The 26,226-nt window shown below is 41.5% G+C and overlaps 2 protein-coding genes across 4 annotated transcripts; one reads left to right on the top strand and one right to left on the bottom strand.

Moving 5' to 3' along the window:
* Positions 1-3,299: 3,299 nt before the first annotated feature.
* dars2 (aspartyl-tRNA synthetase 2, mitochondrial) lies at positions 3,300-21,481 on the bottom strand. Of its 2 annotated transcripts, none has more exons than XM_064992713.1 (17): positions 21,012-21,481; positions 20,512-20,611; positions 20,303-20,369; positions 20,053-20,154; positions 19,859-19,954; positions 19,619-19,742; positions 19,482-19,528; positions 19,231-19,337; positions 19,024-19,093; positions 18,653-18,832; positions 18,418-18,525; positions 12,898-12,988; positions 12,342-12,490; positions 9,650-9,868; positions 9,170-9,280; positions 4,217-4,292; positions 3,300-3,994 (listed from the first exon to the last, which is right to left on the bottom strand). In XM_064992713.1, exons 1-17 carry the CDS (start codon positions 21,184-21,186, stop codon positions 3,807-3,809), a joined length of 2,010 nt encoding a protein of 669 aa, XP_064848785.1. In that variant the 5' UTR covers positions 21,187-21,481; the 3' UTR covers positions 3,300-3,806. The 2 variants fall into 2 exon arrangements, with proteins under 2 accessions (XP_064848785.1, XP_064848786.1); XM_064992714.1 differs by having other exon boundaries at positions 12,342-12,494; positions 12,898-12,960.
* A 318-nt stretch (positions 21,482-21,799) lies between these two features.
* cenpl (centromere protein L) lies at positions 21,800-26,043 on the top strand. 2 transcript variants are annotated; one of them, XM_064992710.1, is made up of 5 exons: positions 21,800-21,875; positions 23,159-23,327; positions 23,489-23,740; positions 23,841-24,386; positions 24,484-26,043. In XM_064992710.1, exons 1-5 carry the CDS (start codon positions 21,859-21,861, stop codon positions 24,556-24,558), a joined length of 1,059 nt encoding a protein of 352 aa, XP_064848782.1. In that variant the 5' UTR covers positions 21,800-21,858; the 3' UTR covers positions 24,559-26,043. The 2 variants fall into 2 exon arrangements, with proteins under 2 accessions (XP_064848782.1, XP_064848783.1); XM_064992711.1 differs by lacking the exon at positions 21,800-21,875 and adding an exon at positions 21,890-22,794.
* The last annotated feature ends 183 nt before the right edge of the window (positions 26,044-26,226 follow it).

Here is a 26,226-nt window from a genome sequence, read left to right as displayed (position 1 = left end):
ATATCCATAAAAAATAATTTTGCACGCCCAATTTTTGAGTTTTTGAATTGTTAAAAAAGTTTGAAATATCCAATAACTGTCGTTCCACTCCATGATTGTGTCCCACTTGTTGTTGATTCTTCACAAAAAAATACAGTTTTATATCTTTATGTTTGAAGCCTGAAATGTGGCAAAAGGTCGCAAAGTTCAAGGGGGCCGAATACTTTCGCAAGGCACTGTAAATCAGCACCAACCAGTGGTTCTTACAACGGGTATACAGAGATGACCAGTTTACAGAGGAGTATAGAGAGCAGTGATGTGTCCTATAAGGAGCATTGGTGGCAAATCTGATGGCCGAATGGTAAAGAACATACTTGCCGATCTATAAATTATGTCTCCGTAATCTAGCATAGGTAGGATGGTCACCTGAATCAGGGTTAGTTTGGCAGCTAGGGTGAAAGAGGAAAAATTATGATAGTGGAAAGCAAGTCTAGATTTAACTTTAGCCTGCAGCTTTGATATGTGCTGAGAGATGGACAGTGCACAGTCTAGCCATACTCCCAAGAACTTGTATGAGGTGACTACCACAAGCTCTAAACCCTCAGAGGTAGTAATAACACCTGTGGGAAGACAGGCATTCTTCTTACCAAACCACATGACCTTTGTTTTGGAGGTGTTCGGAACCGGGTTAAGGGTAGAGAAAGCTTGTTGGACACAAAGAAAGCTTTGTTGTAGAGCTTCCTACTGCCTGAGCTATGTTGTTGATGTAAATTGAGAAGAGTGTGGGGCCTAGGATTGAGCCTTGGGGTACTCCATTGGTGACAGGCAGTAGCTGAGACAGCATATTTTCTGACTTTATACACTGCACTCTTTGAGAGAGGTAGTTAGTTAACCAGGCCAAAGACCCCTCAGAGACACCAATACTCCTTAGCCGGCCCACAAGAATGGAATGATCTACCGTATCAAAAGCTTAGTAAGTGCCTATTAAGTTAAAATAAAGTAACAGGGTTGACTGTAACATGGTTTCACGATTTCTTCATAAATCAGCCATAAATCCCCCTTTGACAGGGGGAATGGAAGCTTGTTGTCAGCAACAGGGAGTGGCAATTGAATGGTTACCACCATCAAACACCAGAAAATAGCCAAAAAGAGTAGAAGGAGCTCACCTGCTTTTACACTATAATTTAACTATTAGATGTTCAATGTTTCTTTTGAAAAAAACAATTTTTTTAAAGGAAAGTTCCACCATATTGGAACGAGATTTCAGTTCACGTAACAGGGTTGACCTTAAAATGAGGGACAGATCTAAATGAATCACTAATCACATGAAATAAATAATAATCTACATAAATTATTTTCTTAAAGAATCAAAATAACTAGGACTTTACAATGATGGTAAAACTTGTAGGAATTTGGGGATTAAGTGGGTTAAAATCTTCCTAGAAGTGACGCATGGTTGATGAAGGGACATGTCAAAATGCTGAATTTTGGCACTTTAACAAGCATATATTTTTAGATTATATATTAAAGGCACTTCATTTAATATAACAGCCTTTTAAAATGCAATACTGGTGCACAATTTCTTCTTCAAATATCAAAGGGACGCAAAAGGCCGTCTTTTCATGGAATGAACCAATTATTACTGATACTAATGTGTGCTTAGCATGGCTACAAGATAATACATTATAGGGAGAAAACATATGCTATATACATTCATTATAGACTAATTACAATCTAATTAAAATGAATCCACAAACTGTCAAAACAAATGTACAGTCAGATCTAGTAGAAAATCACACAATGCAATTATCTTTCTGAAGGAATTTCCCTGCATGGCTAAAACATCTAACTGAGCATGCTAAATCCTGTGTATTTTCGGTCAAGTGCTTTCCATAACAAATGCCCATTAGGGACAAAGGAAGTGCCAGAGAGCTCATTAACCCTGGGCTTGTCTCCGAGATACCGGTAGAAACCCCCCCAGACCACATCAACCTGGATTACACTATTGAGACTGCTTGTCCCAAGAGATTACAAAATGTTTGGAATTATTCAGAGAGACTCATTAAATTGAGAATGATGGTATCTGAACTTCTGGAATTCATTATAATTATGCCTCAGTCATGGTTATGCAGTGTTACTTTAAACATGCAAGCTCACACCATTTTTCAGAGGGTAAACATAATTGTCCTCTCTTTGTCCTTTCATGTTTGACACATAATTGACTATGGACCACAGGTAATTTGGCCCGGCAGTGACTGTGAATAAATTCACAACTCACAGCTTCAACGTTTTGTACAAATGTGCGGCAAGACAGTCAGTAATAGCCTTGCAATGCTGTTCCTTTTGCATCAAGTGCCTTCCCTCTGTACTGCACAGACATGAAAAGGTATAGTCTTTACAGCCTTTACATCACAATGTGGAACTAGTGTGGGTTGGCTCTGAGGGTTGCAGCTGCTCTCTTCCTTTTTACTGCCCTCTCAACATTGACTGTGGAGAGACAAGCAAGCCCTTCTCTCCTCAGCCATCTCTTTCAGCAAAAAAACCCACTAAAAAGAAAGTCTAGTCTTTGAACTTCACTCTATAATTGCCAAGGCATGGGGAAAGCCTAGCTCTACTACCAGCACCATCTTCAACCCCGCAAATGACAGACAAAATGGCATCCACGACAAGCTGTAGTGTTGGCTGTATTTTGTGCACTAATGAGAACATCTGTCTGGTACCCGGCAGAGTTAGAAACTGTCTCCTAGCGAAGGTGGCGGGCAGGGGGCGTGGGCAGGCAGCTGTTGTTGTAAAAGTGGCAGTTTACACTGGCACAGAGGTTACATCAGCATGGTACTAAAATAACTCTGCAGTCTGAGGGGGAATTAATAAATTCTTACTGCCCAAATAATTCATTTCAATTTCCAGAACTCAATTGGTCTCTGAAGTTCCTTGTCTGTAATTTTTTATAAGTGTGGATTTCAATAATCTTATAGAGAAAAAGAACATCTGAGGTGATTGACACTGCATTGATTTAGTAGCTAGGTGGTAAGCATTGTGAAAGGTGATCTGTAGATTGAAGGTTCAGCATATGTGAGCCTTAATGTACTAGAAGGTACTGTAGTACCCTTGAGAAATGTATTTAACCTTAATTGCTTCAGTTAATGTCATGCTGTCCTAGATAAGGGTGTCTGAGGAAGAAAAAAGTGAACAAGATCAAATGGAACAATGCTACCCCCTATTGGACATTTCTATATTTTCACACAGTCTGAATAACATTTGATAAAGCATGTATACAGGACTGTACTTTGTAGCATGAAAGAATATAAGAAAAACAGGAATTTGTCAAACCATGACAATTTATTGGTGACAGTGTCTCCTGTCTACATTATACATATATTATGTCACTTTAAAAACAAAGTCTCACATCGATATTGACCATGTTTTGGCTAGCAGAGGAGCTGCCTGTGAAGACAACTACAAGCTGGCAAAAAAGTGCAACTTGAGAAAAGGAGGCAACTGGAAAAGTCTTCAACCGAAGCTAAGTGGAAACATCAATATGTGAGTCAGAGTTTGACCTTCAGGACAAAGGTGTAAACTGGGTTTAAGTTGCAGAGATACGGGGAACGACAGTCCCAACTCAAAAACTCCCCACTCGGCCGACAGAATTTATACTGATGCAATTAATGGTCATCAACAGTGTGAATAAACCTAAAGTGGCAGCATGTCGGTAGAAGAATCGCATTTAAGTCACAGTACTTAGTTGTCCTGCATCTCCCTAATGTAAATCCAGCTGTAATATGAGTCAGAGTCTCAGCTTCAGGACAAAGGTGTAGCAGCAGCCATGTCTATATCTCCTGGTTCCCTTCGTCTCCTGCTGGCCAGTTGACAGCGATGTGGTAGGATTTAAGCTCGTCTTCAGAGACGAAGTCTGGAGCACGACTCATCAGGTCATGGCCCCTGAATGATTTGGGGAAGGCAATCACGTCCCTGATGCTGGGGGCTCCGACGATAATAGACAGAAATCGGTCCAAACCTAGAGGAAAATTGAACAAGGGATATTAGTCAGGGAAATAAAATATTACTCACAAATTAGGTATTGCATTTTAATGCAGGAGGACAAGGGGACTGGTCTACTTAGTTCTACTAAGTCTACTACTAAGCATCTGTAGAACAAATGGTGAAATATCAAAGCATGAGAAACACAAATCTGAGTGTGTCTGGTGTCAAGTTAGGATAGTTATTATGGCTGACTTACCCAATGCAATCCCACCATGAGGGGGAGCCCCAGAGTCCAGTGCCTCCAACAGGTGAGAAAGGTGAGTTGGATCCTCCTGAAAAAAAGAACAAAGTCAGGGAGTTTCCCAACTCTAGAGAGATTCACTAAGTCTGCCCTTTTCTATTCACCGCTAAGCTGGAAGGCTAATGACAGTAGTCTACATCTACAGTAGTAAATACTGTCTTATTACCAGTGATAATAAATATTACCAACTGAACTTGCAGCAAACTAGGAGAACATGCAGCAAGCTAGGAGAACATGCAGCTCAGAAACTTGCAGCAAGCTAGGAGAACATGCAGCTCAGAAACTTGCAGCAAGCTAGGCGAACATGCAGCTCAGAAACTTGCAGCTAGAGGCAGCAACAAAATGAGCGCTGTGATTACCAATCCTAATCAGTTGTTTATTTCGGTACTAAATCTAATCAAATTTGAATGGTCACACGCTCTGAATACAACAGGTGTAGACTTTACCGCAAAATACTTAATTACGAGCCCATTCCCAACAATGCAGAGTTAAAAAGTAAGAAGGATATTTGCAAAATAAAAAGGGAAACAGTAACAATAGAATAACGTGGCTTTATACAAGGAGTACGAGTACTGATCAAGGTGCAGTGGTACAAGGTAGTTGATAACTGAGGTAATACAGTATGTACATGTAGGTACGGGTAAAAAGTGACTCGACAATGAGGATATATAATAAACTGAGTAGCAGCTGCGTACGTGAAGTGTGAAAGTGTGTCTGTGTGAGTGTGTATGTCTGGCGTCAATATGCATGTATGTGTTTGAGCATATGTAGTGTGTGTGTGTGTGTGTGTGTGTATTGGCGTGTCAGTGTAGTATGTGTGAGTAGTATAGTGAGTGTGCATAGAGCCAGTGCAAGAAAATCAGTACAAAAAAATTAAGATAAAATGTGTATAATAAAGGGGTTGCCTTCAAAAAGTATTCACAACCCTTGACTTATTCCACATTTTGTTGTGTTACAAAGTCGTATTAAAATGGATTTAATGGTCATTTCTGGTCAACGATCTACACAAAATACTCTAATGTTGCACAATCCAGGTGTGGCAAACTTTTAGAGACTTATCCAGAAAGACTCGCAACTGTAATTGCTGCAAAAAGTGATTTTAACATTTTTTAAATAATGAAAAATAACACACTGATATATCTTGATTAGATAAGTATTCAACCCCCTGAGTCAATACATGTTAGAATCACCTTTGGCAGCAATTACAGTTGAGAGTCTTTCTGGATAAGTATCTAAGAGCTTTCCACACCTGGATTGTGCAACATTTGCACATTATTCTTTTTAAAATTATTCAATCTCTGTCAAATTGGTCATTGCTAAACAGCCATTTTCAGGTCTTGCCGTAGATTTTTAAGCAGATTTAAGTCAAAACTGTAAATCGGCCACTCAGGAACATTCACCATCTTCTTGGTAAGCAACTCCAGTGTAAATTTGGCCTTGTGTTTTAGGTTATTGTCCTGCTGAAAGGTGATTTCATATCCCAGTGTCAGGTGGAAAACAGACTGAACCAGGTTTAGGATTTTGCCTGTGCTTAGCTCCATTCCATGACTTTTTTATACAAAAAAAACCTCCCCAGTTCTTAACGAGTAGAAGCATATCTACCACTATGCTTGAAAATATGGAGAGTGGTACTCAGTAATGTGTTGTATGGGATTTGCCCCAAACATAACACTTTCTATTCAGGACAAAAAGTTCATTGCTTTGACACATTTTTTTGTAGTTTTACTTTAGTTATTTTATTTACAAAAGTGTAAATAATAACTTCACCATGCTCAATTTTCACCCATCTACCAATAGGTGCCCTTCTTGCAAAGCATTGGAAAACCTCCCTGGTCTTTGTGGTTGAATCTGTGTTTGAAATTCACTGCTCGACTGAGAGAGGTTACAGATAATTGTATGTGTGGGTTACAGAGATGAGGTAGTCATTCAAAAAAGATGCTAAACACTATTATTGCAGACAGAGTGAGTCCATGCAACTTATTATGTGACTTGTTAAGCACATCTTTACTCCTGAACTTATTTAGGCTTGCCATAACAATGGGGTTGAATACTTTGACATTATGGAGTATTTTGTGTAGGCCAGTGACAACATATCTTAATTGAATACATTTTAAATTCAGGCTGTAATAAGACAAAATGTGGTCCAGGGGTGTGAACACTTTCTGAAGGCACTAAATAGTCCAGGTAGCCATTTGATTAATTGTTCAGCAGTCTTACAGCTTGCGGTTAGAAGCTATTCAGGAGCTTTTTGGTCCCAGACTTGGCACTCCGGTGCTGCTTGCCATGCGGTAGCAGAGAAAACAGTCTATGACTTTGGTGGCTAGAGTCTGACAATTTTAGGGCCTTCCTCTAACAGCCTGGTATAAAGGTCCTGGATGGCAGGGAGTTCAGCCCCAAGTGATGTACTGGGCCATATGCACTAGCCTCTGTAGCGCCTTGCAGTCAGATGCCGAGCAGTTGCCATACTAAGCGGTGATGTAGCCAGTCAAGATACTCTGCCCATGTCAAATCTTTTCAGCCTCCTGAGGGGGAAGAGGTGTTGTCGTGCCCTCTTCACGACTGTGTTGGTGTGTTCGGACCACGATAGGTCCTTAGTGATGTGGACACCAAGGAACTTAAAGCTCTCAACTACAGCTCTGTCGATATGAATGGGGGCGTGTTCGGCCCTCCGTCTCTTGTAGTCCATGATAAGCTCATTTGTCTTGCCCATGATGAGGGAGAGGTTGTTGTCCTGGCACCACCCTGCAAGATTTCTGACCTCCTCCCTATAGGCTGTGTCCTTGTCATTGGTGATCAGGTCATGCGTGGCCACGCAGTCATGGATGAACAGGGAGTACAGGAGGCTATGTTGTTGCCTACCCTTACCACCTGGGGGCGGCCCGTCAGGATGTCCAAGATCCAGTTGCAGAGGGACGTGTTCAGGCTCCTTATCTTAGTGATGAGCTTGGAGGGCACTATGGTGTTGAATGCTGAGCTATAGTAAATGAGCTTTCTCACGTAGGTGTTCCATTTATCCAGGTGGGAAAGGGCAGTGTGGAGTACAGTAGAGATTGTATCATCTCTGGCTCTGTTGGGGCGGTATGCGAAACTGTATACAGACTGGGTCAGGTTGAAAATGTCAGTGACATGATGGTAGAAATGAGGTAAAACAGATTTCAATTTTCCTACATTAAAATCACCGGCCACTAGGAGCGCCGCCTCTGGATGAGCATTTTCTTGTTTGCTTATAGCCCTATACAGCTCGTTGAGTGAGGTCTTAGCGCCAGCACCGGTTTGGGATGCTAAATAGACAGCTACAAAAATACAGATGAAAACTCTTGGTAAATAGTATGGTCTACAGCTTATCATGAGGTATTCTAACTCAGGCAAGTAGAACCTTGAGACTTTCTTAATATTAGAGATTGTGTACCAACTGTTCTTAACAAAGAGACACACACCACCCCCTGTGATCTTACTGGACGTTCTGTCCTGCCGATGCAACTATATGTACACTATATATACAAAAGTATGTAGACACCAGTTAAAATCAGCGGATTCTGCTATTTTTAGCCACACCCATTCGCTGACAGGTGTATAAAATCGAGCACACAGCCATGCAATCTCCATAGACAAACATTGGCAGTAGAAAGGCCTTACTGAAGAGCTCAGTGACTTTCAACGTGGCACTGTCAGAGGATGCCATCTTTCCAACAAGTCAGTTTGTCAAATTTCAGCTTTGCTGGAGCTTACCCGGTCAACTGTAAGTGATGTTATTTTGAAGTGGAAACGTCTAGGAGCAACAGCGGTTTAGCCGTAAAGTGGTAGGCCACATAAATTCACAGAACGGGACTGCCAAGTGCTGAAGCGCGTAAAAATCGTCTGTCCTTGGTTGCAACACTCACTACTGAATTCCAAATTGCCTCTGGAAGCAACATCAGCACAAGAACTGTTCGTCAGGGGAGCTTCATGAAATGGGATTACATGGCTGAGCAGCCACACACAAGCCTAAGATCACCATGCGTAATGCCAAGCGTCAGCTGGAGTGGTGTGAAGCTCGCCGACCACTAGACTCTGGAGCAGTGGAAAGGCGTTCTCTGGAGTGATGACTCACGCTTCACCATCTGGCAGTCCGACGGACGGATCTGGGTTTGGCGGATGCCAGGAGAACGTTACCTGCCCGAATGCATAGTGCCAACTGTAAATTTTGGTGGAGGAGGAATAATGGTCTGGGACTGTTTTTCATGGTTTGGGCTAGGCCCCTTAGTTTCAATGAAGGATAATCTCAAAACTACAGCATACAATGACATTCTAGATGATTCTCTGCTTCCAACTTTGTGGAAACAGTTTGGGGAAAGTCCTTTCCTATTTCAGCAGGACAATGCTGGGGTCCATACAGGTTTGTCGAGATCGGTGTGGAATAACTTGACTGTCCTGCACAGAGCCCTGACCTCAACACCATCGAACACCTTTGGGATGAATTGGAACGACTGCGAAACAAGCCTAATCATCCAACATCAGTGCCCGACCTCACAAATGCTTGTGGCTGAATGGAAGCAAGTCCCCGCAGCAATGTTCCAACATCTAGTGGAAAGCCATCCCAGAGGCGGCGGCCTCTATAGCGCCATCTCCTCCTCCTATGAGTGACGGGGATTTGGACCTGGTCCAGAAAAAATTATATGTCTTCGCCTCCGACTCATTGAAGTAGAAGTCCTCGTTATGTAACATTATGTACAAAAAAAGTTACGATCAGCTGCAAAATAAATTATGGTTGGCCAAGAGCCCGCAAAATGTCCGCTTTCCAATGCAGCGCCTTTCGACATACGGTATACTAATGGTAACTGTGCTTGCATATCCTCCTCAACCTGATATAAATGGGACATGGGAAATCAGCATTCTGGTATTCTTACTTATCCAGTCCAAGTTCATTACCTTGAGGATCGTCTCCAGCACATGCTGTTGATCAGAGGCCTTGTGAATACGAATGGATCCTCCTCCAATCTCACACCCATTCAGGACCAGGTCATAATGCTGGCCACGTACCTGCCATATTGACACAGGAGACATAGATGAATGATATGGTCTAAGTGCATAGGAAGTGACAGTACAGGATACTCTGTCAAGTTTGTTTATATTGATAGACTGACTTATGGTGAGTAGTTTATACCTAATAAATACATTTTTATTATTGGTTATACTTGAATACATAGTTTTGAATTTCCAAACTTCTTGTTTGGACCACATCCTGGTTGGAAATAGCACAGTGACAGCTGTCAGACAACACTTTCTTTAACAGTTTTCTATTTGTACCAAACAGCAAGGAAGGGCACAGAAACAAGTTGTTGAGAGAGTTCTTCTCTATAAATATGTGACCAAGGAGACAACCCTCCTCCTACTGTATATGACCCTAACCTTGTGAGGCAGTGAATACAGGAGATGAGCATCCTCAGGGAGAGGTGCAGTGAAAGGATGGTGGGCTGACTCAAGCTGATCAGGGTCCTCTTCTTTTGGCAGGAACAGTGGGAAGTCTACCACCCACAGAAAGTGAAACACTGAGGGGTCTCGAACAGCCACACCGGAGCCCTCTAGGAGTTCAGCACATTGAAGCCTCAATTTGCCCAACAAAGGGCGCTGTGGGAGGAAATAATGGAAATCAGGAGAGTGAAAACTGTATTCACCGTGAAAAACAAAAGTAAAAGGTTGTTCTGTGTTATTGAATGTCAAAAACATTGTTTATTTTCAGAACGCACTGGCTTTCAAATGTTTGGTCACAAAAGCCTCTTAATTTTCTTCTATTCTGACATTTGATTGCACTTCCTTCCACATCCTTTCGACAAAAGTACACTATTGCTACAGTGCCTTCAGAAAGTATTCATACCCCTAGACTTTTTCCACATGTTGTTGTGACAGCCTGAATTCAAAATAGATTAAATATGTTTGTTTTTTCTCTACCATCTACACACAATATCCCATAAAATTTTGAAATATCTAATTTACATATGTATTCACACGCGACTCAATACATATTCAAATTACCTTTAGCAGCGAATAAAGACGTGTCTTTCTGGGTAAATCTATAAGAGCTTTGCACACCTGGATTGCACAATATTTGCACTTTATTATTTTTAAAGTTCTTAATGCTCTGTCAAATTGGTTGTTGATCATTGCTAAACAGACATTTTCAAGGCTTGCCAAAGATTTTAAAGACGAATTAAGTCAAAACTGTAACTAGGCCACTCAGGAACATTCAATGTCGTCTTGGTAAGTAACTCCAGTGTATATTAGGCCTTGCGTTTTAGGTTATTGTCCTGCTGAAAGGTGAATTTGACTCCCAGTGTCTGATAGAAAGCAGACAGAACAAGGTTTTCCTCTAGGATTTTGACTGTGCTCTATTCCATTTGTTTTAATCCTAAAAAAAGCATACCCATAACATGATGCAGCCAACACCATGCTTGAAAATATGAAGAGTGGGTTCTCAGTGATGTGTTGGATTCACCACAAACGTAACACTTTCTATTCAGGACAAAGTTAATTTCTAAGAAAAAAATTGCAGTTTCACTTTAGTGCCTTAGTGCAAAACAGGATGCATGTTTTGGCATATTTTTATTATTTAAAGGCTTCTTTCATTTATGTTAGAATTGTGGAGTAAATACAATGTGGGGATCCATCCTCAGTTTTCTCTTATCACAGCCATTTGTAAAATTTTTTACCCCTTTTTCTCCCCAATTTCGTGGTATTCAATTGTTGTAGTAGCTACTATCTTGTCTCATCGCTACAACTCCCGTACGGGCTCGGGAGAGACGAAGGTTGAAAGTCATGCGTCCTCCGATACACAACCCAACCAGCCGCACTGCTTCTTAACACAGCGCACATCCAACCCGGAAGCCAGCCGCACCAATGTGCCAAAGGAAACACCGTGTACCTGGCAACCTTGGTTAGCACGCACTGCGCCCGTCCCGCCACAGGAGTCGCTGGTGCGCGATGAGACAAGGACATCCCTACCGACCAAGCCCTCCCTAACACGGACGACGCTAGGCCAATTGTGTGTCGCCCCACGGACCTCCCGGTATCACAGCCATTTAACTCTGGAACTGTTTTAAAGTCACTATTGGCCTCATGGTGAAATCCCTGAGCGGTTTCCTTCCTCTCCTGCAATTGAGTTAGGAAGGACGCCTGTATCTTTCTAGCTACTGGGTGTATTGATACACCATCCAAAGTGTTATTAATAACTTCACCATGCTCAAAAGGATATTCAATGTCTGCTTTTTAACATTTTCACCCATCTACCAATAGGTGCCCTTCATGCGTGGCATTGGAAAACACCCTTGGTCTTTGTGGTTGAATCTGTGTTTGAAATTAATTGCTTGACTGAGGAACCTTGCAGATAACTGCATGTGTGGGGTACAGAGATGAGGTAGTCATTCAGAAATGATGTTAAACACTATTATTGCACACAGAGTGAGTCCATGCAACTTATTAAGCACATGTTTACTCATTAACTGTTTCAGGCTTGCCATAATAAAGGGGTACTTGTTGACTCAAATTTCAGCTTTTCATTAACTAAGGAGTAAACATTCCTAAAAACATAATTCCACTGACATTATGGGGTATTGTGTGTAGGCCAGTGACACATTTCAATGTAATACATTTTAAATTCAGCCTGTAACACAACAAAATGTGAAGAAAGTCAACAGGTGTGAATACTTTCTGAAATACTTTTTATTTTGGTGTATCATCTGTACCAGGCCCAACAACGCATGAGAAAAATATAATTATTTAGCTTTTAATTTAAAAAAGGAAACAAATTAAACTTTGCAGTGTGTTATGTGTATGAACTATACTGTGCTACTGGTTCATATCAAAGCGATCAACCTCAAAGCACTGACCACCACATCACTTATTTCGACCAACAGGGTTAACTTTGAAACTGTTCCATGATGGTTATCTTTAATGGAGGTGAGGCATGCAAAGGATCTACATCCCAAATGGCACCCTATTCCCCACATAGTGCACTACTTTTCAACAGAGCCATATGGGCCCCGGTTAAAACTAGTCCACTATATAGGCAGGGTGCCGTTTGGGACCAAATCAGATTGTAACTCACCACACATTCCTGCGTCCCAGCAGAGATGAGCAGCAGGTCCCCAGGTCTGGCCTGGGCCATCTGGAGCAGCTGCTGTTTAGCTGAGGCAGGCATGAGTCTGTTGAGGGGAGACTTCAATGCACCATCTGCCTTCACCAAAACAACACTCACTTCCTTGGAAAAAAAATACAAAAATATCACAAAAAATACTAGGCTTAATTGGCATTCCTCTGATGCAGCTAGCCTCCGGGCATGGCCCCGACAGACTTGAATGCCTAGCAGTCATTGGGTTTTCATATCTCTTTAACTATGAATTGCTAAACCCAATAAATCATTAGCCGTAATGGAGTCTCAAATGAGTTGTGTTTACCAATCATGTCACTTCGTTATAAAAGGGGGTCCTACAAGATTTTCAGGATTGCACAACTCTAGGATTGGTGAGGTCTACCCTTGCCTCAGGGCAATTATGCCATGTGCTTCGTTCAACATTTTCTTCACAGTCATCTTGGCTTATTGATCATATTCCATATTCTGAAGACAGTTTGGGGGGGGGGGGTTAAAGCGCGAGGTTACATACCTGGCCGAACTGGGTCCTGGCAGTTTGCTTCAGGGATTCGTGATCTTTGCCCTTCAAATGTTTCTGGAGTGAAATATTGAACACAGATGTCCTATAAAAAGTCGACACCCCCTTAAACTTGTTTCACATTTAGTTGAAATCCTTATTTAAATACAATATATCAATACTATGCATGCCAGTCTTTCCTGGCTAAGAGTTGTTGAGAGCCTGACTGCATCACTTCTTTTCATAAGAAACAATGTGTTGAAAATTCCAAATAGCTTGCATAGTCAACTTACACACAGCTCTGACACACACACACACTTACACCATTAGACATGCCACCAGAGGTCTTTTCACAGTCCCAAATCCAGAACAAATTCAAGAAAGCATGGAGTATTATATAGAGCCAATATTGCATGGTCCATGCTAGGTAAAGCTCCGCCTTATCTCAGTTCACTGGTCACGATGGCAACACCCACCCGTAGCACGCGCTCCAGCAGGTGTATCTCACTGATCATCCCTAAAGCCAACACCTCATTTGGCCACATTTCCTTCCAGTTCTCTGCTGCCTGTGACTGGAACGAATTGCAAAAATTGCTGAAGTTGGAGACTTTTATCTCCCTCACCAACTTTAAACATCTGCTATCTGAGCAGCTAACTGATCGCTGCAGCTGTACATAGTCCATCAGTAAATAGCCCACCCAATTTACCTACCTCATCCCCATACTGTTTTTATTTATTTACTTTTCTGCTCTTTTGCACACCAGTATCTCTACCTGTACATGACCATCTGATCATTCATCACTCCAGTGTTAATCTGCAAAATTGCAATTATTCTCCTATCTCCTCATGCCTTTTGCACACAATGCATATAGACTCTTTTTTATGTTTTTCTACTGTGTTATTGACTTGTTTATTGTTTACTCCATGTGTAACTCTGTGTTGTCTGTTCACACTGCTATGCTTTATATTGGCCAGATCGCAGTTGTAAATGAGAACTTGTTCTCAACTAGCCTACCTGGTTAAATAAAGGTGAAATAAAAATAAATAAAATGGAACTTCCTTCCATCTCATATTGTTCAAATTAATAGCAAACCTGGTTTAAAAAAACAGATAAAGCTACACCTCACACAACGACTCTCCCCTATTTGACGTAGATATTTTGTGCTTATGTATTCATATGTAGGCTATTTGTGCCATTTTTAAACAAATGTGGTTCTGTCCTTGAGCTGTTGTTGTCTATTAATGTTCTGTATTATGTCATGTTTCATGTTTTGTGTGGTCTCCAGGAAAAGTAGCTTCTGCTTCACAACAGCTAATGGGGATCCTAATAAAATACCAATTTATTTTACCATTCTTTCCAAAACTGTTTAAGCGCTGTCAAGTTCCTTTAGAAGCATTGATGGACAGCAATCTTCAAGTCATGCCACAAATTTTGGATTGAATGTAGGTGGGTGCTCTGACTCGGCCACTCAAGGAAATGTATCTTTTTATTCCTTAGCTTCTCCACTGTAGCTTTGGCTGTGTGCTTCTGGTCGTTGGAATGCTGAAAAGGTTCAAACAAGTCCTAGTTTCAGCATTCTTGCAGAAGGCAGCAGGTTTTCCTCAAGGACTTCTCTGTACATTTCTCCATTCATTTTCCATACCATCACTTCTTTCCCAGTCCCTGACAATGAGAAACATCCCCGTTACATGATTCTGTCACAGTAGGGATGGTGTTCTTTGGGTGATGTGCAGTGTTGGGTTTGCGCCAAACGTAACGCTTTGCATTTAAGCCAAAAAATTCAATTTGAAGTTTGTCCAGTCCACAAAACTCCCAAATGTTTTTTTGCATACTTGGGATATGCAAGTTGGGCTTTCATGAGTAATGGCTTCCTTCTTGCCACCCTACCATACATGCATACTTTGACCAGTCTTGGCCATAAATGCCTGTCGTTCTTTCAAAGTTGCCATTGGACTCTTGATAGCCTCAGTCTGATCAGTCTCCTACTTGCTCAGTCATCCAGTTTGGAGGGATGGCCTGATGTAGGCAGGCTCTTGTTGGTGCCATAAACCTTCCACGTCTTAATAATTATATCCAAGGGATATTCAAGGCCTTTGAAATGTTTCATACCCATCCCCTTATCAGTGCCTTTCCACAACTTTGTCCCAGAGTTCTTTTGATGCTCATTGTTGAGTGTTTGCTTAACTTGGTGTGTGATTTTGAAGGTGATTGGTTACACTTGAGCTAATTTAGGATTGCTATTACAAAGGGGTGGACACTTATCCAACCAAGCTATTTCAGTTTATTTATTTTTTACCCCCTTTTCGCCCCAATTTCGTGGTATCTAATTGTTAGTAGTTACTATCTTGTCTCACCGCTACAACACCCGTACGGGCTCGGGAGAGACGAAGGTCGAAAGACATGCGTCCTCTGAAACACAACCCAACCACTGCTTCTTAACACAGCGCGCATCCAACCCGGAAGCCAGCCGCACCAATGTGTCGGAGGAAACACCGTGCACCTGGCGACCTGGTTAGCGTGCACTGCGCCCGGTCCGCCACAGGAGTCGCTAGTGCGCGATGAGACAAGGATATCCCTATCAGCCAAACCCTCCCTAACCCAGACGACGCTATGCCAATTGTGCGTCACCCCATGGACATCCCGGGCGCGGCCGGCTGCGACAGAGGGCTCGAACCCAGAGTCTCTGGTGGCACAGCTAGCACTGCGATGCAGTGCCCTAGAACCCTGCGCCACCCGGGAGGCCCTACTATGTCAGTTTTTATAGATTTTCCCCACAAAATTGAATATTCTTTCACTTAGAAGTTGTGGGGTAGGATGTGTAGATCAATGGAAAAACAACTATTTATTTATTGGCCATTTCAGATAGCTTGCTAGGCGGTAAGACAACAAAAGGTGAACATTTTGAAAGGGAGTGTAGACTTTCTATATATCATCCCAACAAGCTTAAACAATCTTTATTTGATGCACAAATCTTTAAAAAAGTAATAGGCTAACAGAATCTACTAGAACAGTCTACCTAGGGTTGCACAATTTAGGGAATATTCAGAGGTGGAAACTTTCCGTGGGAATTAATGGAAATATATGCAAATTAATATGATTAATACCATTTAAATGTAGATGTTTTTTGCATTGTTTATATTTACCATATCATGTGAAGAGAGAAGCATAAACCTTTTACCTCATCATAAGCAGACAAATGATTAAATCCTTCCAATAGAAATAAAAAAACAAGTTAGTTACAGATTGAACTTTAATTAAATGAGTTGACTCTTCACATGGGATGATTTCACTGAACAACAAAAGATAGGGAATATTGAATGATCCCCAATGATCCATCACATTTCCCACAAACGTTTTCAACATACATCTGTAAAATTATAGTCTAGAAACTAAAGCTTTGCTTGTCTTCATCTCAGGCTTTCCACATCCTCCCTGGACCTCCTCAATGTCCACCTCTTGGACATCAGACTCTGAGGCCTCATCTTCACTGTCACTTTCCAACCTTGTTGATGGCTCATGGTCAGGCTTAAAATCCTCAAATATGCCAGGATGGCCACCAATTTTCAACCCTTGTGTTGGTCAGCCTGTTGCGTTCTTTGGTGAGTATGTTCCCAAACAAGGACCAGTTGCTCTCTGAGGAGGGTGATGTTGGTGGGATTTGGAGGATGATGGAGACAACAGGGGAAAGAGCCTCAGATCCACAAAATGCCTTCCACCCAGGTAGCTGATGAGATATCTTGGCACGACTGCCATATTGCATCTCCATCCCAAAGATCTTGCTTGAAAGTGTACTACTTTGCCAGACAGCCTTGCCCTCATCCAGGTCAAGGTGGCGAGACATGGTAGTGATGACACCATAGGCCTCGTTGATTTCTGCACCAGACAGGATGCTCTTGCCAGTGTACTTGGGGTCCAACATGTACGCTGCGGTGTGTATTGGCTTCAGGCAGAAGTCTTTGCACTTTATGTATTTCAGAACTGCAGTTTCCTCTGCTTGGAGCAACAGTGAAATAGGCAGGGCAGTACGGATTTCTTCTCTTATATCTGCAAGCAAAGTCTGAACATCAGACAGGATGGTATTGTCTAACTCAATCCATGCAATAGTTACTGCTATAGGTTTCAGAAGTTTCCGGCTGCTTACCACTCTCTCCCAAAATATATCATCCAGGAGGATCCTCTTGACGGGGCTGTCCATATCAGCAGACTGTGATATGGCCATTTCTTGGAGAGACTCCTTCCTCTCCAGGAGACTGTCAAACATGATGACAACACCACCCCAACGGGTGTTGCTGGGCAGCTTCAATGTGGTGCTCTTATTCTTCTCACTGCTTGGTGAGGTAGATTGCTGCTATAACTTGATGACCCTTCACATACCTAACAATTTCAGGGTAGGGTCCTACCCTAACCAGGGTAGGACTCCTCCACTTTAGACCAAGCAGCCTTCATGTTCGCAGCATTGTCTGTCACCAGTGCAAATACCTTCTGTGGTCATTGGTGACAGCCTTCAGCTCATCTGCAATGTAGAGACCGGTGTGTCTGTTGTCCCTTGTGTCTGTGATCTTGTAGAATACTAGTTGAGGGGTGGAGATGTAGTTAATTATTCTTTGCCCACAAACATTTGACCACCCATCAGAGATGATTGCAATACAGTCTGCTTTCTCTATGATTTGCTTGATCTTCACTTGAACTCTGTTGAACTCTGCATCCAGCAAATGAGTAGATAAAGCATGTCTGGTTGGAGGGGTGTATGCTGGGCAAAGAACATTCAGAACTCTCTTCCAATATACATTGCCTGTGAGCATCAGAGGTGAACCAGTTGCATACACAGCTCGAGCAAGACATTCATCAGCATTTCTCTGACTACGTTCCTCCATTGAGAAAAAAAAAGTCTCTGAGTCCAGGAGGACCATGAATTGTTGCTATTGATAAGGTGTCTGATTCATCATTTTCACCTCGAATAGAAGTACAGGGACTTTTGTCAGAGGTTACTTGTGAGCGCTGAGGGAACTTTATGCACTTGGCCAGATGATTCTGCATATTTGTTGCATTAAATACACTTTGATGTAGGCTACTATTTACTAGTGAACAAAAAATAATGTATGTCATATAAAATATATTCACCCCACCCAGTATTATAATCAAAACTTACCAGAAAGCATGTAGTCCTTGGCTCAGATAGTGTAGTAGTGTGGGCTCAATAGCATCTCATTAGTGTGCAAGATCTTGAGAATCAGCTGTACATGTGATGGAAGAATGCACTGTGCATGCAGAGGGTTGCAATTCCATTGAATTGGGGATAGTTTAACCAAAATATGCCACAAGACCAAGAATTGCCTTTTGTTTATCCCACAAAAAAAGGTTCACTGTTATAAGATAACTATTTTCATGAATTTAAGCAAAATTCCCCAAATTCCAGGGCTTAACTTCCCATAGAAAATTTCCCGGGAGAAAAATTAAATTTCCCGGAAAGTTTCCAACCCTTTGCAACCCTAAGTCTACCAGAATCCTTTATTATTCTTTTAAACTATACTTACTGCTCCATCCGGGATACAGATTGCCTGGATACATCCTCCTGGTTGGTTGAGGGCGTCTTTAAGGAACTCTATTTCTGTGTTGTGGAATGTTTTACTGATGTCCATGAGCTATACAAGTAGGAAACACATTTCAACCTAAAACACTGGAGCAGGATATTCGTACTTCACTATCAGATTGTAGCATTTAAAAATACCTCCCAAAATGTAAAATCATATCTGAGTATTTTGAGCAAACCTTCATGGCGAATCGTGTGTCTGGCTTGTCCACTCCATAGTCCTTCATTGCTTTTTCATACGTTATGCAGGGGAATGGTGTGGAGACAGGATCTTTCTCCACAGGCCAGGAGTACTGGACCAAGCCTTCAATCAGACCTCGGATTCCAGCTTGATCCACAAAGGACATCTCAATGTCCACCTATGGAGGATAGATAAGAGGCAATGTAGAGGAATGAGGGCAGAATTAGACTTAGATTATCTGTGTGTTTGTGTGTCTGTATCAAACTAGGAACCACATTAAAGCTGTTCGACACTCATCTGCCAAAGTTATTCTGTCTGCCCTAAGAAATAGTTGATCATGTCTCTTCTCAGAGCTAATCATTGCATTACCTGGGTAAATTCTGGTTGTCTGTCTGGTTTGGAACCCTCATCTCTGTAGCACCGAGCAAGTTGAAAGTACCTGCAAGATAAATTTACATCAGAGAGCTACAATTAGATGCTCAAACCCAAAGTTGTTGATCTATGAAACAATGGACACAGGGCATCAAGTGTAACAATGTAATTGGTGATTCGGTACAACGGATGCATTTTATTTACCTGTCAATGCCAGCCACCATGAGAAGCTGTTTAAACTGCTGAGGACTCTGAGGCAGGGAGTAAAATCGACCAGGTTCTCTTGAGGGCACCACAAACTCCTTTGCACCCTGGAAAATACTAAAACATTAAGGGAGGACTGACTCCTATGTAAATAATTTTATAGAAGAGCTCCTACTCTATAACACACATAATTGATCCAAAATAGTGTTTGGAGAAAGTAAAATGTGTTGAGTACAATGGAGAGAACCTACCCCGGGAGTCCTCTTAAATAAGGTGGGAGTTTCAACATCCACAAACCCTGGAATCAGGGAGATAAAAAATATTTTGAAAACAAATACACTACAGTGCAGTAGGATAGGCCCTGGAGAGGCAATTCAAGGACTCGTACCATGCACATTGCACAGGTACTCTCTCATCTTCATCACTAGCTGGGACCTCAGCCTCAGGTTATACTGCATTTGTGACGAACGAAGGTCCAGATAGCGATACTGCATCCGAAGGGATTCAGATTTCTGTAAACAAAGAGTAAAGCTCATCAATACTGAAATAATAATGCTAACAATAAATGTGTTTGTTTTTTGTGTGTGATGATATGATGCGTAAATAATGTGTTTAATCATGTACTCACTTTCACAAAATCTTTGATTTCAAAGGGAAGCTTACGGCAGACATTTAGAATCTCCACACTCTCTGCAAGAACCTCGATCTCTCCGGTGGGCATCTCCTACAATTTACAAAATGGCGACACAATCAGGATGGAGGCATTCACAATAACACTGATGGTAAATGTTACTGCCACTTGTCTTGTCATCACAGTCTCACCTTGTTCTCTTGTCCATCTGGTCGAAGCCTGACCGTACCTTTCACCCTGATCACTGATTCAGGTGGTAAGTCACACAAGGCTGTTTTCAGATTCATTTTGTCCTAGACCAAGACACAAATTACAAATAAATATATAGTCAATATATAGTAATGTTAAAATATATGACATATACATCAGAATTTGATTACCATAAATATAAACAGCAGGAGTGTTTTTGGAATAATTCATAAAACTGTTAAACAGTCTTACCTCGTCTTGAGGGATAAGAATTTGTGCCAAGCCACTGAAATCTCTCATGATAACAAATAAATCCTGTCTGATTGGAGCAAAACAATGTGTACACTGTTAGAGTCAGCTAAATGCAATTATTTCCATGTGATGATATAGGCCACTTTAAATATGAATAGAAGCAGTATGTGAGAAGAATAAAGTGTTTGAAACAGTGAAACATGTCAAACCTCAGGTATTGAACCCAGCCACACAGAGTGACTTCCTCTCCTACATCAGCAGGCCGTAGCTCCCCACAAGTGTGACTCCGAAAGGACAAGCTGCTGGAACCTGGAGAGACATACAGTTAAGTGTTATGCTTGCTCTATATTAAGCATAGACATATTTGTTGAGTAGTGTTCTTCCATCCTGGTCCTGGAAACCCACGTTGTACAATTTTGTTCCAGCCCACGAGTAACAAACCCAACTCCGCTAGTCATGAGCTTCATGAGTTATTGACCGCATGACATTAATGCTGGGCTGGGGGAAAACGCTGCACACCTCTGTGGGTGTCCATGATCTGGATTCCAGAACATCAGTGGTCAACAACCCCAGTCCGGGACAATGATGTTACATAGTTATTTAGATTTTGAGTCAGGAGTTAGTGTCAGACTAAAACAAACCCTGCACACACCCTGGGTCTCCAAGATCAGAATTAATGGACCGACATGAAGTAAATAATATAGGCTACCTGTTGTGCACGTTGAGTGTTTGTTGACATTGAGAGAAAACTTGAAATGCATAATGCTGGGTTTGATCAGATGTGCAATCGGAATTGTTGTCCTTCGCCATAGTGAATATGCCCTGGTCTCCTGTCTACAGATGAGAAGCATCCTCTGCGTCAATGCTCTGCTTTTATTGGCCATTTCAGATAGCTTGCTAGCTAACAGTACTGTAGCTAACTAAACAGCTATTATCTAATATTGTAAAGATATGTATTGTACGCTGGCTGCTTGTTGCATATGGCTGCTAGCAAGATAGCTACATAACACTCATACGATTTACGCCCGATCAAAGCGACTGGCAAACTTGATGTAAAAAATGTAGCTGCATCATGTCGATTTTGTCCAAACAACGGCGCTAGGTAGCTAAAACTCCCTGGTTCCTTCAATGTGATTGTGGCACAAGCGTCCTCTAATTCCTTCCTTGTCTCGTCCACCTTCAGGCGGAAGTAGAAAGCACAAGTCTGAATACATATGGATGTGCTTGGTATCGAGTGTTAGTTGTTTATAGTGTGTCCATCCGTTGTTTTTACAGATTAGTGATTTTGTGCTCAACTTGTATAACACAAGGTGGGGAAGGAGCGATCTATTTCTGACCAAAGTAGTCAAACTACGATAAGGATCTATTACAATATTTGTAGATAGATACGAGACATTGGACAGCATTTGAAGCTTCAATCGTATGAAATGATTCGACGCATATATTTAACGTCAATGTTGAATGATGCTGTAATCGATTACTGTTCCTTATCAAGATTCCAGTTGCATCACGGGAAAGCGCGATGTTCAAAATCCACTTCCGTTTTTTTTTCAGTCATGGAGGAACGGAGCAGGTACACAACTAGTGAGATCGCTTATCTATTGTTAATTAAAATCGTTAGACCATTTTTATCGACGTTAGCGTTATAAAAAAAGATGGCTAACCGAGCTGTTGGTCAGCGACCGAGGAAATCAGCCCGTATCAAAACAGCTGCTTCGCCAAAACTCGCTCTCAAAAACTCTTAAATTAGTCGGTATTCTGCCTTCTGTACACTACAGTTTTCAGCGATTAGCTTCGCCGAAGACTAGCCCATGTGAACTACAATCCCAATGCTGTGTTTTAATGTCAGTCATCACTTGCAATACGGCTTTCGAAACAAATGGTCCTTATCGTTCATCAGCGAGAAAGGCTCAAAATAAACAATATACTGTAACTTACACAGAAAAAAAGTTACTGTATACTTTTGCACAGATCCATACGGCTATGGGTGCCTCTAGACAAATATTGGACAAAATGAGTTTATTCCTTATTTAACGGATGTGAAACGCTAGTTTAGTGAGCGGTGGTTCGCGCTAAATAGCGTTTCAATCGGTGACGTCACTTGCTCTGAGACCTTGAAGTAGTGGTTCCCCTTGCTCTGCAGGGGCCGCGGCTTTTGTGGAGCGATGGGTAACGATGCTTCGAGGGTGACTGTTGTTGATGTGTGCATCTAAATGTGAATTGATTCTCATTTGCGGTACTGTTTTAGAGAAACAAATTCCTCTACTTTCATCACAATTTCACAAATGTAAAATAAACACTTACTACACAGTTTTTAACGCCAGTTGCAGTAAAGTATATTTCAGTGACTACACCTGGCGTCTGTCATCTGTTTACACAGGTGTTTGGAGATGCAGATTGCAAGAGCGATGGCCCACTCTTGTCTGTTTTCTTTAAACACGCACTGTGACATGGAACAATGGCAGTGTGGGAACACTAACGTTATTAATAAGGTGTGTAGTAATTGAACCCGTTTTTTTTAAATTACTCGCTGATATAAAAGATGCATTCCTGTTTCCAAAACCATACCGCAAGCGATGTTTACAGCAAGCGATGGGGCTCTTAACAAAACACCCCTGGTCAGAAGAGACTATCGTCAAAAGGCGAATTTTGGCCTTTATGAATGGAGTAAGCCAAAGCTTGCAAGCGTTCGCAGTATCAACCCTTTCGTATACTGTCAGAGAACAAGGCCATGCTAGCTAGCTTGTGACAATGTTTTTCTACTTTTTATCACTTCAGCTTAACTTTTTTAAATTTTACACTGCTTGGTGTAAAATAAATGTTACACTACCTATCATAACATAATGTTCTTTACAGCATTGTAAAGACTCCACTCAACAATGTCTTGGCACAACGAAGGAGCAAGAGTTACAGGCGATCCATGCGAAGCTGCGTTGAAGCAACTAATCTGGGATACACATCAGGCCATCTGACAGCTCTAAGAATACCAAGAAGTAGAAGAACTCCCAAATCACGTGATATCACAGTAAGTAGCTAAAACCAATTGTGGTTGTATTCACAACTATTCAACATCATTGTGTAGACTCAACTAATGTGTAAGCTTGATCCTGTAGCCCTGTTTGATATTTTTAGACATCCTTTGAGTGTTGTATTTGCAGCCATCTGACTTCTCTCTTTGCTCTCTAGAAACAGGTTGACCCAGACCAAGTGGCACTCCTGGTGACAAAGGAATGGGAGCTGTCGTACGTCACACCTTTGTACCAGTTCAGACACACTCAGTTGAAATCCTATTCAAAGCATCTATCAGCTTTCATTGTATCAGAGAAGCAACAGGGCCTGGCGATTGAAGTTGGCCAGGAATTGGGCTTCAAGGTCAATTTCTCTGTGGTCCTTGGGTTGGCAGAGACGGATGAAGATGCTGAGACGGTTTTCATACAGGTAAGGTTTTTTTTCTCTAAATGTAGTTTACAGTACATGCTATATTCTTCTGTGAAATCCAATTGTAGTGTTCAACGTCATCTGTTGTTCTCATCCTCAGATTCTCTCCAGACAAGCGTTTGCTGCAAAAGATGATGCTCAGAAGGTTGTGTGGAGTGGCTGGCTGACCTGCGTCAATGGTGACTTACAGTATCTCCGATCACTACCATCAGAATTTGTCAGTTTGCCTTTGCTCTGTACCAGGGGACCAGAGTCTCTCACAGTTTTGGTCAAATCCTGGTTTGAAAAGACATTTGACTGTTGCTTTGGCCCTCTTGGTATCAACTCTGCCAACCTCCAGTGGCTCGCAGCCCTGTGGATTGGGTGCCACCCCACCATCAACATCCAATACCTGAAACTGGTTTGGACCCTTCCAACACTACCCCCTATGGATGTTAAGTACACCATCCACCCACAAGATGCCTGGGAGCTTTGGGACAGTGTGCGGCAGGATGACACAACAGATGTCAGCATCGAGGAGGTCACCAGGTTCATCAAAGGGCTGCAGTCACACTTCTTCAGGCACTTCAGGATAGAATTGTCCGCTGGGTCACTGATGCAGGTCTCCACGGCTTTGGGTTCTTCTCACCATAGTGGAAAAATCAAGGTAGATATCATACACACATCTGGAGAAGTATCTAGAACTTTAGATCCTAATGAAATGCTATGAGTGAAACAGATCTGCTATCTCTTTTCCGTCACAGATTGCAAGCCCTACCTACGTCACCACCATCCTGCAGCTGCTGACAGAATGTGCCCTCCTGAAGATGCCCATCTAATCAACATTTGCACGTAAACCCCACAATTACTGTCCATATGAAATTAAACTGTTTGACACTTATATTCCTGTAAATAGCATAAGTACCTGTATTGTATGAAAAGGCAAGTGCATACATTACAAAATAACAATTCCTGCTGCATTTGTTCTCTATAGATATGATTCATTACAAGCTAAAAGTGTAGACATAATTGTGCTACCGGGGGTGATTTGTGGCCAATATACCACATACACATGAGGTACCTTATTGCTATTATAAACTGAGTACCAATGTAATTAGACCAGTAAAAATAAATGTTTTGTCATACCTGTGGTATAGTCTGATATACCATGGCTTTCAGCATTCATGGCACAAACCACCCAGTTTATAATTTATTATATAATCAGGTTTGAGACATGGTAAATCCATTGCCATCAAGTAACTTGGGCAGAAGTTCTCTATATATATATATATATATACACACAATCCTTTCAGTCCAGATATACAGTACAGTGAATCAAGTGGCTAAGTGAAAACTAATAAAGCCTAGTTTCCCAGAGAACTAGCCTTGTAATCCCTGTGCAGTGATTTCCTAAATGGTTAAGAACATAACCTGTAAATACTTCTCAAATACAGATTGTTTTTTTGAGCTTATTAAAGTTGGAAATAAAAAAGGTTTTTATTAACAGAATGGGTTATTTTGTCAGTACACAGACAAATCCAAAACAGTTAATAAGGGTAAAATGCCACGTGTTTTATCAAGGCTTATAACTCATAAAGAGTAATCTCAGTCCTTCAGCAGAAATTAAGCATCCCTCATCTTTCTTCCTAAACATTTGCCCTCAAAACACTTCCATACTTCTGTGTGAAAGAGGGACATTCATTTCAGAAGGTAGCAATGTCTCTACCACTGAATGACCGGAAAAGGCTAATAATTACTTGTGAACAGATGACACATTTGGGTGATATACATACGCATAGGGATAGAGTTTCAGCAGAACACATGATGAAATATGTTTATGATCAATGGTAACATGGGATTTATAGACATTAAATGCTTTGAGTATCACGGTAAAGCTGGTGTGTTTTAGTGCCTTAACCCCTTTTAAAACAGGCTTTGGGTTTTTGCATTGGATTCCTCTATTTCTTCTGTGATTAACAGCAGCTGAGCTGGAACTGTTTGTGAGACAAGGAAGACAGTTCTCACAAAAATGTCTAAAGTCTGAACGGTTTGACTACAAACTTATGACTCCACTATGAAACTCTTGAGATGCCTACAAACATGCACTGTTTTGCTCACAAGCCAAAAGAGTCGTTAGAAGGTAAAGGCTCTTCTACATTGATTGGACATCCCAGGACATAGTGTCTATAATACTGTGATAAGCTCACTTGCTGCCACAAATTCCACACAGCTGTCACTGAATAGTTGGATATTTATTTCCAACTGAGAAAACAATTTCTATACTTACAGCAATTTTATAAATTAATTTTCTATAAGGTTTTTGCTTGCTGAACCTTGTTTTCATTGATGTTTGTGAATAAAACTCATAAATGCAACTGTTCATGTCAAATTATTTTGTGTTCTACTTGTAGCCATGGTTGTCCTGAAAAGAAAATGGCAAAACACTTCAATGTGAGGCTACATATGAGGGCGTCGCAGGCAGATAAATGAAAGTAGTGTAGTTCAGG

This window comes from Oncorhynchus masou, chromosome 17 (assembly GCF_036934945.1).
Source record: "Oncorhynchus masou masou isolate Uvic2021 chromosome 17, UVic_Omas_1.1, whole genome shotgun sequence".
Classification (NCBI taxonomy): Eukaryota; Metazoa; Chordata; class Actinopteri; order Salmoniformes; family Salmonidae; genus Oncorhynchus; species Oncorhynchus masou.
This window is presented reverse-complemented; position numbering and strand designations above follow the sequence as displayed.

Bases quoted from the DNA above. Each gene is read 5' to 3' on its own strand.
- cenpl (XM_064992710.1), top strand. The intron at 23,328-23,488 runs GTAAGTAGCTAA...TTTGCTCTCTAG, and splicing joins CCAAATCACGTGATATCACA to AAACAGGTTGACCCAGACCA. The intron at 23,741-23,840 runs GTAAGGTTTTTT...TCTCATCCTCAG, and splicing joins CTGAGACGGTTTTCATACAG to ATTCTCTCCAGACAAGCGTT.
- dars2 (XM_064992713.1), bottom strand. From the start codon at position 21,186: ATGGCCAATAAAAGCAGAGCATTGACGCAGAGGATGCTTCTCATCTGT. The intron at 19,955-20,052 runs GTGAGACTGTGA...TGTAAATTGTAG, and splicing joins CAGATGGACAAGAGAACAAG to GAGATGCCCACCGGAGAGAT. The intron at 9,869-12,341 runs GTGAGTTACAAT...TTCCTCCCACAG, and splicing joins CTGGGACGCAGGAATGTGTG to CGCCCTTTGTTGGGCAAATT.